Source organism: Aplidium turbinatum, chromosome 9 (genome assembly GCF_918807975.1).
Source record: "Aplidium turbinatum chromosome 9, kaAplTurb1.1, whole genome shotgun sequence".
Taxonomy (NCBI): Eukaryota; Metazoa; Chordata; class Ascidiacea; order Aplousobranchia; family Polyclinidae; genus Aplidium; species Aplidium turbinatum.
The window spans coordinates 1,732,908-1,749,249 of NC_137480.1; the positions used below are offsets into that span (position 1 = coordinate 1,732,908).

At 38.5% G+C, this 16,342-nt stretch overlaps 1 protein-coding gene across 1 annotated transcript in view; it reads left to right on the top strand.

Annotated features, from left to right (window-relative positions):
- The window catches only part of LOC145776954 (pecanex-like protein 1), a 68,263-nt gene that overhangs the window by 16,516 nt on the left and 35,405 nt on the right, over positions 1–16,342 (top strand). Inside the window, exons 4-9 of the mRNA XM_082588202.1 lie at positions 4,559–4,643; positions 4,770–4,830; positions 9,917–10,122; positions 10,438–10,489; positions 12,281–12,400; positions 16,221–16,291. Of these exons, the coding sequence (XP_082444328.1) occupies positions 4,559–4,643; positions 4,770–4,830; positions 9,917–10,122; positions 10,438–10,489; positions 12,281–12,400; positions 16,221–16,291 (595 nt within the window). The remainder of the gene's footprint in view (positions 1–4,558; positions 4,644–4,769; positions 4,831–9,916; positions 10,123–10,437; positions 10,490–12,280; positions 12,401–16,220; positions 16,292–16,342) is intronic.

Sequence of the window (16,342 nt, forward strand, 5' to 3'; positions counted from 1 at the left end):
AACTATGTTTGATGTAATTCGCTCTGCTTGGCTTTTTGCTTGGCATTGAGCACTTTTTCTAGTGTATTAATATTATTTATGGTTTAAATGTTTAATAAAAGCAGTACAGTATTAACTATTAACATTCCAAAACAAAACTTCGTGTCTAAACATTTCATCAAAATTTCCTATAACTTAGCTGATGATCCACTGGGATGTGCGGTGTGACAAAACTTTTTAAATAAAGTAAACAATATCACACCAAATCAGAAGAACCAATTTATTAAAATATAGAGCTTTCGCCACACAAGTGTGGCTTCCTCAGTATAATCTTATTCAAATAGTAGAATCTATTTGAATAAGATTCTATTTGAATAAGGTTATACTGAAGAAGCCACACTTGAGTCTATAAGCTCTATATTTATTAAATTGATTCTTCTGATTTGGTGTGATATTGTTTTCTTTATTTAACTACTAACATCGTAAACAGAATAATGATTGCGATTTTTTATTTTTATTTAACAGAATAAAAGAGCTGCGATTTTTTCTTGTTGAACGACCAAAAATTCTGCATTTGTTTGTCGAATAGTAGTATTGGCCACAAATTACCGAAAGTTGTGTGGATGTACGTCAGAGTCACTTAAGTTTTTAATTGCATGCTGGTTGAGTTATTGCAAAGGAGTATCAAGCGCTAAGTTATGTACTTACCGGACATGTATATTATTTGTTTTGCTCCAGGAAAAGAACTGTTGTAAATTCGAAACTGAGCATCACAAAAGAAAATGAGTCATTATGCTATACCGCTAGCGTAATCTACTGCGTGATAGAGATTTTTTCTTTTGGCACCCCTCTAGTCTCACTTAGTACGTAAGTGGTTATGCACCTGACCGCACGCAAACACAGTTAGGAGCGAAATATGCAAGTTACCAAGTAGCACAATGAAGATAAGCGAAAAATGAACTGCAGATAAAAGAAAACGGAACAATACTACGGTAGTACGAAACAACGGCATCACAAGCCTCCTTGTACAACATTGCAACAAACTAAATGCTATCACTTACAGTCCCACAAGAACGAATTAATTAATAACAGTGAAAAGAACGAACATTAGTAACAACACAAACATTAACACCAGAACATGCTTGCTACTAGATCTTGATTTTGCTGCCTCTGTATGACTTTAGACCGGACATTTCCGGTCCTTTTTTTTAAATGTAAAAATGCCTACCATTTGGGAACAGGCAGTCAAGTGGTTTTCGCAACAATGGTTTCGACAGTGAAATCGGTGGGCTGCACATTAGGGTGGCTCGTTTTTGAAATTTTTTTTTTAATTCTCTTGGGATTATGGGGAAATGGTGCCAATGAGTGAGAAAAAACTCATGACAAAATTTGAGATTTGTAACAAATTGTCTTCAGCATCCTCATCGGGCTCAAAAATCAAAAAATGGGGTCAAAACGCAATTTTTTGTAAAAATATTTTTAGTTTGGGTAGATTCAATAATGTTTAGATATATCTAATTAACCTAAGAAAAAAATTAGAGTCATTTAACCTCTTTCTTCAGCTTTCTCACAGTTTCTGAAAACTTCCATTTTGCTGAAAATTTTGCAGTTTTGTGTGTGGTTACATAATACATAATTCAGATAATACGAAACCAAGGAACTTTCAGAAATAATTAATTAAACTACCATTCAACGTTTTATAGGCAGAGAATTATTGCGTTCATAAACGTAGTTGCACTGATGAGAATTTAATATTCGAAAACGCGTTCTGCAACACTGTTTTTTTTTTGCACTCTGCAATGCTTGATGCAGATTTATCTGTAGATTTCCATCACGCATTGAAGCGGTGATCTGATAATGAAATTTTCTACGGTTTGAGAAAAAGTTTTCTCTGCCTATAAAACGTTGAATGGTAGTTTAATTAATTAATACGTAATTGCGTTAGACATTTTGCCAGCTATAAAACGTCATTGTATTTCTCTTTATAGACCTGCCCTGAGCTGTTGCGTCATTTTTTTTAAGAAATCGGGTTAATTTGGTAGGAAAAGTGACGTCTTTTATTTGAATTTATGTCACTGACAAAGTTCGTAGTTATGTAACCACAAACAAAAATGCAAAATTTTCAGAAGCTGTGAGGAAGCTGAAGGAATAGTTCAAATAACTCCAATTTTTTCTTAGGTTGATTAGATATATCAAACAATATTGTATCTACCCAAACTAAAAATATTTTTGGAAAAAATTGCGTTTTTGATCCCATTTTTCGATTTTTGAGCCCCATTAGGAGGCTGAAGACAATTTGTTACGAATCTCAAATTTTGTCATGAGCATTTTCTCACTCATTGGCATTATTTCCCCACTACCCCGAGAGAATTAAGAAAAAAGTTCAAAAATGAGCCATCCTACTGCACATGCCACAAATAGTTCATCTTGAATAGCTTCGTGAGACAGCGGCCTTAATCACGAGTCGTGCAGTGTGGAATCAACAAGTATGGCATCCAACAGAGTCATTTTAACAGAGCAATATAGTTAATTGGCTAATACGGCGAAGTACAGTCTGGCATAGACGTTGACAACTAAAAGTAGCTTAGGTTATTTCATCTATAAAAAAAACCGTTGTGTCGAATAGCATGAATTGTGTGCGGCGAAATGTTTGATGCCAGGCGTTGAAGCGACATTTCTTGCGTGAAGCGTCGCTTTTAGGCCTTGTCTTGAAGTACCTGTCGCAAGGAAATTTACATAAGTCGGCACTCTTATGATTGCATCACCTGATGCTCCCCTCCCCTGATTGTTCTTCGACCTGACTTGACGTTCTCTCTCAGTTTTTTTTCCGTAAGGCATGGCGTTTGTCGAATAGTGACGGCATGTGTCGAGCGGCATTGCCGCCGAAAAAGGCAAAAATTGCAGCCCTGATTGTGAGAAAACGTTTTTTGTTTTGGTTTTGAAGTTTGCATGTTAGTAAAGTGAAATGCTATATAACTCCATATCACGCTGGTTCGACTCTCGGAGTGTGCACTTGAGACACGCATTTCAAAGACAGCTCACCCAGAAGATGGAATTGTTTGAAGACAGTAACACTTAAACAACAATAGGAAAACTATACTTTATCAATCTCGGTGACCAGGTCTGCCTTGGTGGTTCAAACCCTCTAAGGGTATAGTACGAAACTGCCAGGATTAATCTTTCAAAGTTTCTAAGCTTTCCCAGCCAAGGATAAAGATTCAATCAATCTATCGGCATGAATTAAATTTGGTTAAATTTTGCATCAGATATGCTGTTATGTTTGTCGGCAGTCAATTCTAGCACGGAATGGCCCGATTCGGTGAGTCCGATTCGGTGAGTTCCCTATTCGGTGAGAGCCTTTTTCGGTGAGAGCCCTATTCGGTGAGTTTTTTTTTTAAATTATTGCGCGCCGTAGCCTAATTATCATTGCCGTAATAGGGTTAGGGGTTAGGGGTTAAGGGATAGGGGATAGAGGTTAGGGGATAGGGGTTTGGGTTTGGGTTTTTTTTGGGTTTTTTTGGGTTTTTTTTGGGGGTTTGGCTTTTTTGGGGGTTTGCGTTTTTTGGGGGTTTTGGGGTTTTTTGGGGGTTTGGGTTTTTTGGGGGTTTGGGTTTTGGGGTTTTGGGGTTAGGAGTTTTAATTAGGCTACGGTACCCGATAATTTTCAAAAAAAAATTCAAAAAAATCACCGAATAGGGCTCTCACCAAAAAAGGCTCTCACCGAATCGGACTCACCGAATAGTAGCAGACCCTATGTAGCAAGAATTGATAGTAATCGACACCAGTGTTTCGCCCATGAGGTTGGGCTCATCAGTATTGCACTAATTATTCATGCTGTAGCAGACAGTATATAATTTAGCTTATCTGCCCATACCTAGAAACATACCTAGAAACGCAGAGCGCTACACATGCCACAAATTCCTTGCTGTTCTAGCAAGTTCAGCCTTGTGCTGACTGTCAGGAAGAGCACTTCTTTTTACAGACGAATTTATTTTCACACGAGTCAGTTCAATCATAACCAGATAAAAATATTTCGATCAGCTAGCAGCTAAATCATCAGTTAATCTGAAACCAAACAGCACAAAAAATCAAGTGATGATGGTGCAAAAGGATGAAAAAGGTTTCACTCTTGTTGCGGTAAAGAATTGATGAAAAAGATTAACAACTAAAGGTGAAAGAAATGAAAAATGGTACGAAAAAGTATTGTATAAAATTGTACCATCATCAAGCTTTGTTGTGGGTTTGACACATGCCAGAAGATATTTCATTTGCTTGATCCTTTTTCTACAAATATGCTTTAATTGAATATTTCTATGGGTGCCCGATTGTGTGGGGTCGCCAGACTGCGTTGATTGCTCTGAGGGGTTTGCAGTGCAAGAAAGGTATAAAACCTCTGCTGTATGCAAAAATGGCAGGACTAAGTTCTCAAAGCTTTTTCAGTCCGAGAATAATGATTCTCAGAATTCATCTATCTCAATTTTCTACCTTCAAAGCTGAAGTAAACAGAGAAAGTGTTTTTTCTTTGCCGCTACGAAACACATTGATAGTAAAACTAAAAGTAAAAAAAATGTTGTTTCAGGACGACCAGTGGTAGCCCAACTGGCGAGCTGGGAGACGGTGATGGACCAGGACACATTAGCTTGTGGGACGAGCTGGTGCAGCAAGTGTGTAACATGTACCATGTTTAAGTGTGTGTGCAATCTATAATTATTTTTACAATTTGTGTGAATGTGATACAGGTTGCGATGCAGTTTGTATGCAGCAGGTTGTAATAATGTGTACTTGTGCAGGATCGTGAAGATGAAGCTCAGAAGAACTCGAAGCACAATGTTCTCTCCCAATTGGAACAAGGTGAGTGTGGATGAGGCCTAGCAGATAATAACTGGATTTGTAAACCATCACTTAATGGCGATAATTACCCAGACAAGTATCCTGAGCTTGACAGCTGCTGAAGTCATCTGTTAACATCAGAGCTATGAGGCCTGCAGGTATTTGCGATTCCGGAATCAGCCAACATAAGCACCACTGACAGAAAAGGAAGAACATAGAGAAATATGAAGGTTATGATTTGGGCACTTTCTGAGCTGTAAATGTATTGTCAGTTTAGTCATTGTATCACAACTCTGAAAAGCTACTTTCTTAACAAGCTTCCTAGAAAGTGGTTTCTTACACAATGAGTGTTTTCTTACACAATGAGTGATCTCTTACTAAAAATGCAAATAGTATCTGAGATACAAAGGTCGTACATACGCTGCTAATTGCCGAAGTCTCATTTTTTCATTCTTGTTTATAGAACCGACTGTACTGGAACCTACTATAAGTTCGAACCGATGCAAAATAAAGTACTAGTGATTACTCTCCTGTGTAATTGAATAACCGTGGTATCCAACCAATGGGACGCGACCACACATGGGTCGCCTTGCAACATTTTCTGGGGTCGCCATAACTCACCATACGATGTCTATACTAGTCTATACTGGTGTCCTCACTTCTATTGCTTCCATCTTATTCATATCTTCGATCATTATAGCCCATCTTTCAGTTCCATAGCACATTGTAGCCTACTTCTTATGCAGTTATGCACGTCTATAGCTTAAACAATGCCTCTCATTTTACGAGAAAGTAGCCTGCACAGAATCCCGAGCACTTCCTTAAATATTTTCCACCAGCTCTTATTCTTAATATCATTGAATCTTGCACTCTTCCATCCATACTCAGGACAGCTTTGAGGTGGCAGAACTTTTCAACCACTTCCAGTTTGTCTCCACCCAGAGTGACTGTCTCTTCATGTCTTTCGTTTTCCTTCCCTGGACAACATTTGCTTTTACAGTCTTCTATTCTTACCCGATTGATATTCGGACACGATTGGGATTAACACAAGGGCAATTACCAAATTAAGACATCAACAAGACAACATGAGCTACTGGACACCTTTGTTGCAACTACAGTAGCCTACGGTACTATTTCAAATTCCAATAGGCCGAAAGTTACTTAAATTACCAAAAGCTGTAGCTTATTAGAAGAGCTTAGACTGAGAACTATCACACACGCAACAAAATGACTAAGTTGTTTTGTATTAACACTCGTACCAAATTGTATAAACAATGAAACATTACAATTTTTCCATTTTCCAAGCAGAAGACGTGTTACCATTCGAAAAAGAATTATTAATTATTTTCAGCTAAATTCAATAACACATGCCATTCAACAACTCAAACATTATTATATATTCTAGTCAATGAAAGAAAACTCTTCATATCTAAAAATGAATTAATTTTGTAAGACAAAAAAATTAAAAGTGATATATAATTACTACGACGACATTCTGATGCTGTCCAAAGAACAAGACAGATCCTTATTTGTCATAGATTCGCAGGAACTGCCCCTACGTGTTGCGAAAGAATTTTTCTTTTATCTCACTTGAAGTGATATACCCAAAGGTCTAAGTAAATATTTAACTTTGGGTGTCATCGCACTAAACGTACCTGACTATGTCAAATTTTGTTAGTCAACTACTCATCCTGTTTGCAACCACAAGGTTTTGTGAAGCAGGGTCCAGCGCAATCACTACATTGATAACAAAATGAAATGGGTGGGGAGTAGGTAGAGCATGACATACGGTTATGCTTCGCAAAGCCAAGCAGCGGCATCAAAAACTTATGGACAGTATGCACTGTGCAGGTTCGACCAACGCAAATTAAATGTTGAAACAAGTCAGCAATTTTGTGTTCTCAAAATCAATTTCATGTGTTAATGGAAACTGCATAAAAACAATCATTTTGGAATACCATTTTATTTTCAGTGCTGCTTAAAATATTTTTCCACACTGAAAAACACAATGAAGTCGTATGTAAACTCTCATTTCATTTTCTTTTCAGTTTGGCCCCCTTCTTAAAAAGGTTGAGAACCACGGAACTAAAGTCTCACTGTAAACTGAAAACGAATTCAGTGTATCTTAGAGCTTTTTGCCACACATGGCTTCATCAGTAGATGCTGCCTCATACCAATTAAAGATCGATGTTGTCATCAGGTACCTACAAGATCGAGATGTAAATTTACTAAAGCATGTATGATTGTATGTAGGCTACTTGCCATTACCGTACAAATTAGGACACAACAAATGGGATGAATTTTATTCTGAGGCTGCTGCTCTTCCACAAGATGATCATGCAGGATGCACCGGAAGTCATGTCCAGGAAATTCAAGATTATATATTTTTTTTGGTTGCAATGTTAGTCATGACAGGAAAGTACTACTCACCTTTTTTGTACTCCATGCTGCACGTGCAATGGAGACTATTGGCTGTGCTTGCATATCTCTTAAGATTGGATGACAGAATTTTTATGTTCTATCTAGTTCCACTGTGAAATGATTGATCATTTCTCGTACCTCTTTTTAGAATGGCTGAAAAGTGAGTCATCACCTACAGAGCAAAATGTGGTTTAAACCCGGTAAAGAAGTCACAACTTCCTGCATCATTTTTTAGTTAACCCTAATTATTAGGCAACTACGCACTGCTATACACAGACATTGCAACCAGTAACAATTCAGTTCAGTTTATTTTGCTGGCAAAAAAACAAAAATATACAAAACACAAATAATTAATTCGCACAGCAGGATGGCAGCAAAAGACGAAAAGGTCACCAAAGTCAGCTGCTACCCAAACATATAAACAAACAACACCAACAATGAAGTTTATACATTAATAAACACAGATAATACACAATACTTTAACAGTAAAATAACAGAGCAAAGCAGCATAAAATATAAAGATTATGTGCAAAGAGATAAGAAATGATATGTTTTAATTTGAGTGATTATTGGCGAATTTCATTTACAAAAGTAAACCAGCCAGCAAAGGTCCGTGGCAGCATTTTATGTACATGTTTGTACATAAACTTTACAGTATCTAATTTAATAATATCTTCAATTCTGAGCACATTAAATTTATGATAAAGAGTACTGTCGTTGTACTTGCAAAAATAAGCACGATTGGTCAAACTTGTTCTGTAACACTTAAATTGGAGCAAACAGTGTAGAATTTGCTCTTTTCCAAATTATATTCGAGTATTGAATCTTGGATTGACGCAAGGCATATTATAAAATTTCTAGTATTGTTAATAGAGCAATGCATCTTGACTTAAATGCTGGCCTATACCACAGACCTATGCAAACTGCTTTCTGAGATATGACATACCAAAGTTTGAATCATGGCAAAGAGTGTAGTTGAAAAAAGGATGCATTTGAAATGTCATTCACATACATAGGCGTCAAAATATGGTGGGTCGGGTGGGTGGCGCCCACCCTGCCGTGAAACAAGGGTGGGCAAAATATGTTTCGCCCACAGCGGCCCACCCTGTTCTCATGACACTTAAGAAGTGTTCGTTACAATTATTTCCGTTTTTCTTAAACGCTGAATTATCCAACCAACTGCAGCGCAACTTCTTGTTTTACGCTATGTCTCTCGCTAGATATCTGACAGAACAAAGCAATTCCGCAACAACGCTGCGTTGAAAAAAAGGCGATATAATACTCACTGCATTGCTGTTGCCCACGGCAACTGCCACATGCTGGCAATTCCTGATGAGAGAAAGCCACGTTTAATCTTTTCTCCGAATGGTCTCATTTTGGATACGTCACAATCAAACTTCAGTTCCGGGTCAGCGTAAGAGAATATGAATATGACATCATAATGAACATGACAATAAAATAACCGATACAAACCAAAGACGTATATACTGAAACAATCGCTTTTTACAAATCTTTCCTCACAAACTTGTTGCTGGGTATAAATTGGGGCACCGCGCGATGTTGCCATTTCATTATTAAAAAGTTAAACATAATGCAAAGTCAAACATCTATTCGCGCATTCTTAAAACCAGCTTCCAAAAGGCGTCGAGATGATAACGCTGAAGAAGCCACATCCAACACAAATGAACGTAGAGATGACATTGATGAAGAAAGCAGTGCTTCAAGGATGGACAGTGGTGAAGTCAATGTCTCAGGCAATGCACCGGTAGTTTGTTTGAAGACAGCATGAGCCATGGAAATCTACCTGCTCCATTTGACGTTAGCATGCTGCCGGATCAGCTTCCGGCTCGGAAAGATTCCGACAGCACAGTCAGCAGCCACCTGTCCGAACATTTTGCGGCAAATCCGAAGGCGCCACTTTAAACAGGTCACGAGTCACGCGCTTTTTAGGTTGCAAAGGAAAACATAAAAGAAGTTTGTTTAGTTTACCAGCGCTCATAAGATCGCAAGGCGCAAGAAAGCAAACATCAAACCTATTAAAGCTTCATTGTTGCAGCGACGCTAAACACAGTTTTCGTGAGAAAGACTAACCATAGCTAGATTGCGAACATACACATTCAATGAAATCTGTTTGAAAACTCTCGCCCACCCAGAATTCCTCTCTTCTAAGAAAAAATCGACGCCTATGTTCACATATATACATAAGAAAAAGCAAAGGTCCAAGAATTGACCCCTGCGGGACACCACATTTAACAGCATTGAAATTAGAATTTTTACTGTTAATTTTTGTTCTGTATTTTTCATTCTATTTGTTGGATAAGATGTTAAAAGTGATGCAAACACTCCTGCACCCCTTGCAAGTTCGTGGTGTAAACTTCCCTTGACTATTAAGAAACATATTTCGTTTCTTCGCACAAACAGTGTACACGAAAAACAATGCTCGATGCCGTCCCAGGCTGCCGAATTGTTGAGATAATCATTAGTTTGGTTGAACAGATTGAAAGTCTGAATCTAAACATGCTGTATTGTTTGCTTCGGAACTTTGGGAAAAATCTGAAATACATCTGTCTAGCTCTTGCGCAATTATTTCAGTTTTAAAAACAGTTTACAAGTAATTCTCATTAAGCGCTTTTGAAATGATAACTTTGCTTTTCGAGACTTTCTTTACGCGGTGGTATTGTTGCAGCTGCTGTGATTGTTCATAACGAACCTCAACTTCTTGCGGTTCAAAAGACGACAGTGGCACCTAGTGAGAAGACACGTTACAAGCAACAGTCAAAACGCCGGCGCAAGGAGGCACTATTTGCTGTGGACCGATGTGGCAGTGTTGCCAGCAGATCAGCATCCAGTGACTCGGACTTTCGGGGTGACAGCGATTCTGAGCAGCGCATGGTGAGCATTGTTAAAACGTTTGATATCAATTGCTCACTGCTGTTGCACATCCATCCATAAACATCCATAAAGGTGTTTCAACTTTTCGTGGAACTTGTAAGTGAGCTTCGCCCTAAATCTTCGGCCGCATCGATTGAATTGATCCTTGGCAATCAGTTCAAGATTAAGCAGCACAGTCCAATCCTACCAGGCTTGTATTAGCTGGTAAACCACTACGAGCTGTAAAACTGCCAAACTTAAAGTGTAGAATGGACTTTTCCCAGTGGGAAGATTAAATTTTTCTCAATGCCATGTCGGAATTATGTCACATTGCAGACAACATCAGCGTCATCCAGTGGTAATGAGGACCAACCATCAACATCCAAAGGTAATCTGACTAATAATTGACTAATGTTGTTGAATAAGTAAGAAAAATGCACGTGCTTAGTATCCTACGTGTGGTTCATAGGCGCCGACTTTTCAAAAAACCTTGGGGGGCGAAAAAGGTGATGACGTCATAACCATAACGCTATTTTACTCAATTAAAATGGTCTTTGATTAAGCTTGGTGTCTTGTTTATATTGACACCTAAGTCGCTAACCGAATTTATTAGAACCGCTGCTTGAAACGATTAGTTTTACGCATGCAGTACGCCTAGTCATAAAAATTTTGATATTGTTAGCTCATAATTCGAACAGTTGGAAAACAAGCCGATTCATTTCCTTTTTGTGCGAGCGAATAACAACGATCAAGACAGCGAAGTTATCTAAATAAAACGCAAAAAATCATGATCTCAAGCAGAGTGAAAACCGGCTATCAGTTTTATTAACCTCGTTTTGCTAATTACTTACCTTCAAAACGCTAACAAAGACGAAGTGTTTTCTCTTCTGTTTTTTATCGAACGTCTTTATAGTCTTTTATCGAATACCGTATACTCGAACTCGAGTATAGGTCGAGATGTTCGCAAGTGATTTTTACCTCAAAAAGACAGGTTCAACTTATACACGGGACAAGCTGTTGTCTCCAGCACGGCAGTTTTCAAAACGAACGCATTTTACTGCTGCAAAATCATTGCCGACGTAGATTACGGAGTTTGAAATGGCGTCGGCCGAATTAAAAGTTTTGAATACGTTTATTTGCAGTGATTCGAACTTAATTTTCAAATTTAATGATTTCTTGTCAATTCTAAACTTTATGCACTTGTTGAGCAATATGCAAAGCTCACGAGACAAAACAGCGGAAAGAGCTGTTTTAAGAGATCAATTTTTTTATTTTTGCGTGTAGGATATAATCGTTCTTATTACGTAACATTCCATGATCGTTGAAGTCGATGTCAAACCTTAGCGGCCGCATAAAACAATGATGTCAGGTTAGCTAGGTGATAATAGCGGTAAGAGACGTCGTTAATGCAGACAATATCTGCGACCAAGACCATTAAACACCTTTTCTTTTATCGGTTTTCGATTTAATTCTCACACATTGCGAAGTGCGAACAAAACAATGTGTTCTGTTGAATCATAATTGATCTCACAGCGGGAAGACCTCGTTGAAATTAGCGCGTCTAATTTAGCTGGTTTACTTAATATTGCTGTGAATAGTTACGTGACTATTCCAGCAGCGTAATCGTCTACTTTGAAATTTCAATACCGTATGAGAAAATCATGCGATCAGCTGCTGTTTTGCGGGGAAGAGCAACGTAGGCTATTTTTCGCTTTCGGCATTCTTTAAGTCCGTTTAAATAATCTAAATCTCTTTCGCGAAGTGTTTTATCTTTGAAACACCATTTGTAATAACCATGTTTGTTGCTCCTCAGCCATAAGGTTAGGAGGGTTAGCCCACGACCCCCCCCCCCGGAAGTCGGCGCGTATGGTGTGGTTGCTGCATTACATCGTTTTTGTTTTTCTTAACTTGTAAAAAATGATGTCGTAGCACAGTTATCAAACCACACTCTGCGATTCATTTGTTCTATCCAAGCCTTTTATTCGATTGATAAAACAGAAAAGCAAAGTTGATTTCGATTAACTGCTGCGTTGTTTTGTATTTATTAGTTTTCACCTTCTTTGCACATTTAATGTTAGTTTGTGAACTGATTTCATTCGACGATCAAGCTGACCTTAACCCTATATGCTTTTTGAAATTAATTTTTTTTGTTGATAATGAAATGGAGCTTCATGTTTAGGTATAAGGAACAGGAAGACCCGTGTTGGATTTCGAAATCGCTCGCGACCTATACGCTTCAGTGGTCGCGCACTGACGTATTTACTGGAGCAGCCATCTCCCTCGCCCAGTAGCTCACCAGGTTGGTAATCGAATCATTCGATCAACTTCTTTGTTTGCTAATTGGATGAGAAACAGAGTAGATGCTAAATGCATTAAATACCTTTTCTTCATTCCCAACACCCGCTCCTAGGATTGTCCCTACCGAGGCAGGCGTAGCTACGTTTCAATCATCTCCTCACGGACACCTGGTTTTTCCGCTCAAACGCGCCCCAATGGGAATATACCCAAGTTTCGGGCATGTGCAAACTTTTTTACGAGTAGGCCGAATACGAAACTTAGTACGATAACGCGGCCGCATCAATTCTTTTAGGAGAAAATTTAGTATCGTTTTCTAGTGAAGTATGTCAAACATTTTTGACGCAGTTCACGACACATATGTGTGACAATGCATTGAAAAACTGAATAAGACTTCATTTTACAGACTGTACGTGTACAGAACACAAAACTGTTTAAGCTTTGTACAGGAGTAATATTATCAACAATATTCAGACCTTGTAAAAGCTGTTGTGCACTTTTTTCATTCTCATGTTTTTGTTTTGTGGTGATACTGTTTCTTTGCTTGATTGACCGACAAAATTAATCCTAAACGAAAGTCATTCGTCGCGTTGTATTTCACCAAGTCGTACTTACGTCGTCGTCTTACCTAACATAAACCTACCCATTTACCCACATAAACACGCGAAGGTTTTGGCTACATGTCTTTCAAAGCGTTCGGTCAACGTGGCGCAATTGCAGCCAAACTAAACGGTGCACAAAAAGGAAAATGTTACACGACAATAGCGACAGACGTGTCCACAGATAGTGCATTATCAACACTTTGGCTAAAAATCGGCAACTTTAAAAATAGCTTTCAGGATTACTTGGAATTCTCCTCTTTAGGAATTAGCTTACTTCAGTAAAAACCGACGCATATGCTTGCGTTGATGTGCACATGCGCCATGCACATCAAAGAGTGCGCTCAGCTATTCACAAAGTGTTTGATTTATTGCTCGCCTCCCTCAATCTGATTCTACCGCCAAGGCTTGAACAGGGATGGATCCAGCCTCTAATTTTTGGGGGGGTGCCGCTGAAATCTATTTTCATTCACGGAGGTCCATCAGTGTGGCACTGTCAAAATGTGTCTCTGCTGTATTTGGCATACTGATAAGCGGATGCAATCTAATTCATACCATGAACAATTCGTACCGTCAATTCGTTCCTTGAAAAGATCGAGAAAAAAAATTAAAAAAAGCCGAAGTCGCTGATCGCAGTTTCCGCAAACATTTTAAAATTTTCCGCAAACAAACACAAATTCTTAGGATCATTTCCAGAAATTTTTAAATGTTTGCGGAAACTGCGGAAAAACGGAAATTGCAATGTTTTATTTTTTTCTCTAGATCTTACCTAACCGATACTCCGATACCCTGACCCTTTTAAAATGTTTGTGGAAACTGCAATCAGCGACTTCGGCTTTTTTAATTTTTTCTCTTGATCTTTTCACGGTACGAACTGACGGTACGAATTGTTCATGGTACGAATTAGGTTGCACCCCTGATAAGCATTCATGTTGTTAATACAGATGTTTTTGTTTAATATTAACCCATTTACGGCCGGTGTCCTTTTAAAAGGACATCGTATTGAATGCATCAGTATTGCATCATCTTATTTTGATTGAATCATTTTGGACTTGCTAGTAGTTGTTTAGGGTCTGTTTTGAAAGGTGTTGATAAATATTTGCGAACAACGTACTTTTTCTGAATTTTGTGAAAGTTTGAAAATTGTTGAAAAATGAGAAAAGCCAGAAGAAGTGAAGTGAGGAGGAACATGCATGTTTTATTGCCTATAGTAATAGATATGAATTATGTCTCTTCATAGTTTGACACTCTATAATATTGTGCTTCCTACTACACTCTAATTTGTGTAAGGTTTTGGTTCTTTTATTAGTTTATTTTGCTTTATATTTGTTGTTGCCTTTTAAAAGGACACCGGCCACATGGCCACATTTTTTTGGCTGTTTGTCACACTGTCAAAGAACATTGAACATCGTGTAAATGCAGCACATTGTGCCTATGGAAGACTTAACCATCGTGTTTTCAACAACCATGCTATATCTATCCGCACAAAAATTATGGTCCTCTGGGCAGTCGTTCTATCCACCCTTCTCTATGCTTGCGAAACCTGGACATTATACCGCTGTGACATCAAACGTCTTGAAAATTTTCAGCAGAGGAAACTGGGTCAAATGCTAGGCACTCGTTGGAAAGATTGTCTCACTAAAGATGCAATCCTTAATCACGATAGGTTGCCCAGTTCAGAAGCCACCATATTGTAACACTGCCTTCGCTGGACAGGACATGTCATGAGAAAGGACAACGGGTAGGGACAACTAGAGACATGAAAAAGCCCCCCCAGAAGACCAAAAATGAAATACAAAGATCAGCTGAAACAAAGTCTCCCTCAACCATGCAAACATTGATCTGGATTCATGGGAAACATTGCTAGTGACAGATTACTCTGGAGAAAAAGATGTAAGGAAGGCACGGAAGTTTTCGAAAGAAAAGGATACAAAAAGCCCAAGAAAAACGAACACTAGAAAAGCTAAAACTACCACGTCCCTCCCTCCATACAATCCATACCCTTCATACGCAATGTGACTTTTGCCCACGTTTTTTCCATCATAGACTGGCCTCCAAAGCCATATATGACATCACCATCCAAAGCCAAATTCGATTTGATGACGAAACCAATGCTCGGTCACGAGCTGGAGCCGACGGCTGTCAGTGGCGTATGGCTATGGTTTGTGCCGCCCGCAGCGGACCATGATTTTGCACCCCTGAACGCGTGAAGTAGGAACAAGCAAATAGAATTCGAGCCAAATCCGTTTCAAAAAAGATTTTTATTATGGTTTTTCGTTTACGTTTAAAAATATTCTGCCGCCACAAGCTTCCGACCGGGGGGGGGGGACTGCCTACTGTGGGGGTGCACCCTCCCACTAGCTACGCCGATGGTTACCTTGAATATAATATGTTCATACAATAACTTTGAAACGTCCTTCAAGAAAGATCTGACAAATTTCTACAGAAACAAACATCTGCTTATGTTAAGCTATCGCGAGATTTATATTTGACCATGTGGCCGGTGTCCTTTTAAAAGGCAAACAAAAAAATGTATCAAAAAAGCAAAAATCTTCAAATTTTTTTAAACTAATTAAAAAGTTACGACAATACAACTTTGTGGCTGAAATATTTCCTAAAAAGAGCAATGGGAACTTGTAGTGGCTTTTAATGGGTTAATAAAGACCTGAAAAAGGAGAGAGTGTGCATGAAAAATCAAGTCTTAAAAATAAGCATGAATAAAAAAAACTTATGGTATAACAAAATTCAAGAACGTGATGAAATTTTGGGAAATATTCTAAAGTTTAAAAACATGAGCAGTACAAAACACATGATTATTTCCATTGATATGATACACATTCCATAATCTACTCAGCATCAATTCGTTACATGCTGAAAGCTGATATAAAATGCTGTGATCTATCAAAATATAAAGTAATACTAGTAGATCTTAATACCATTAGTTAATACCACCCCACCTTGGATCCATCCATGGGCTTGAAACAATGAGGTATAATTTGTGATGGTTTGTATACAGTATGGGATGCACTTTCAGTATTATGTTAAGTACTCCGTCAGTTGTGCATGTCTGCAAGTACCACAAAGACAGTACCGGTAATGGTTTCGATATGGTTAAAATGTGCCAGTGACCAGTGACTTGAAGCTGTGTCTTGAATCCACCCTTCTCGGGCTGTTAGAGTTAATCATTCTCAACAGCTTCGCAATTCACAAAATTGACGTTTGCAGATATGGAGTTCCATGAAGGAGACGGAGATAGGAAAGCCAAAGACTCGCGCCGTGAAGGTTCCCGTACCGAGGTGAGTTGTTAATGTTTGGCTACTACCATGTTTGATGCTGCAACTACTTCA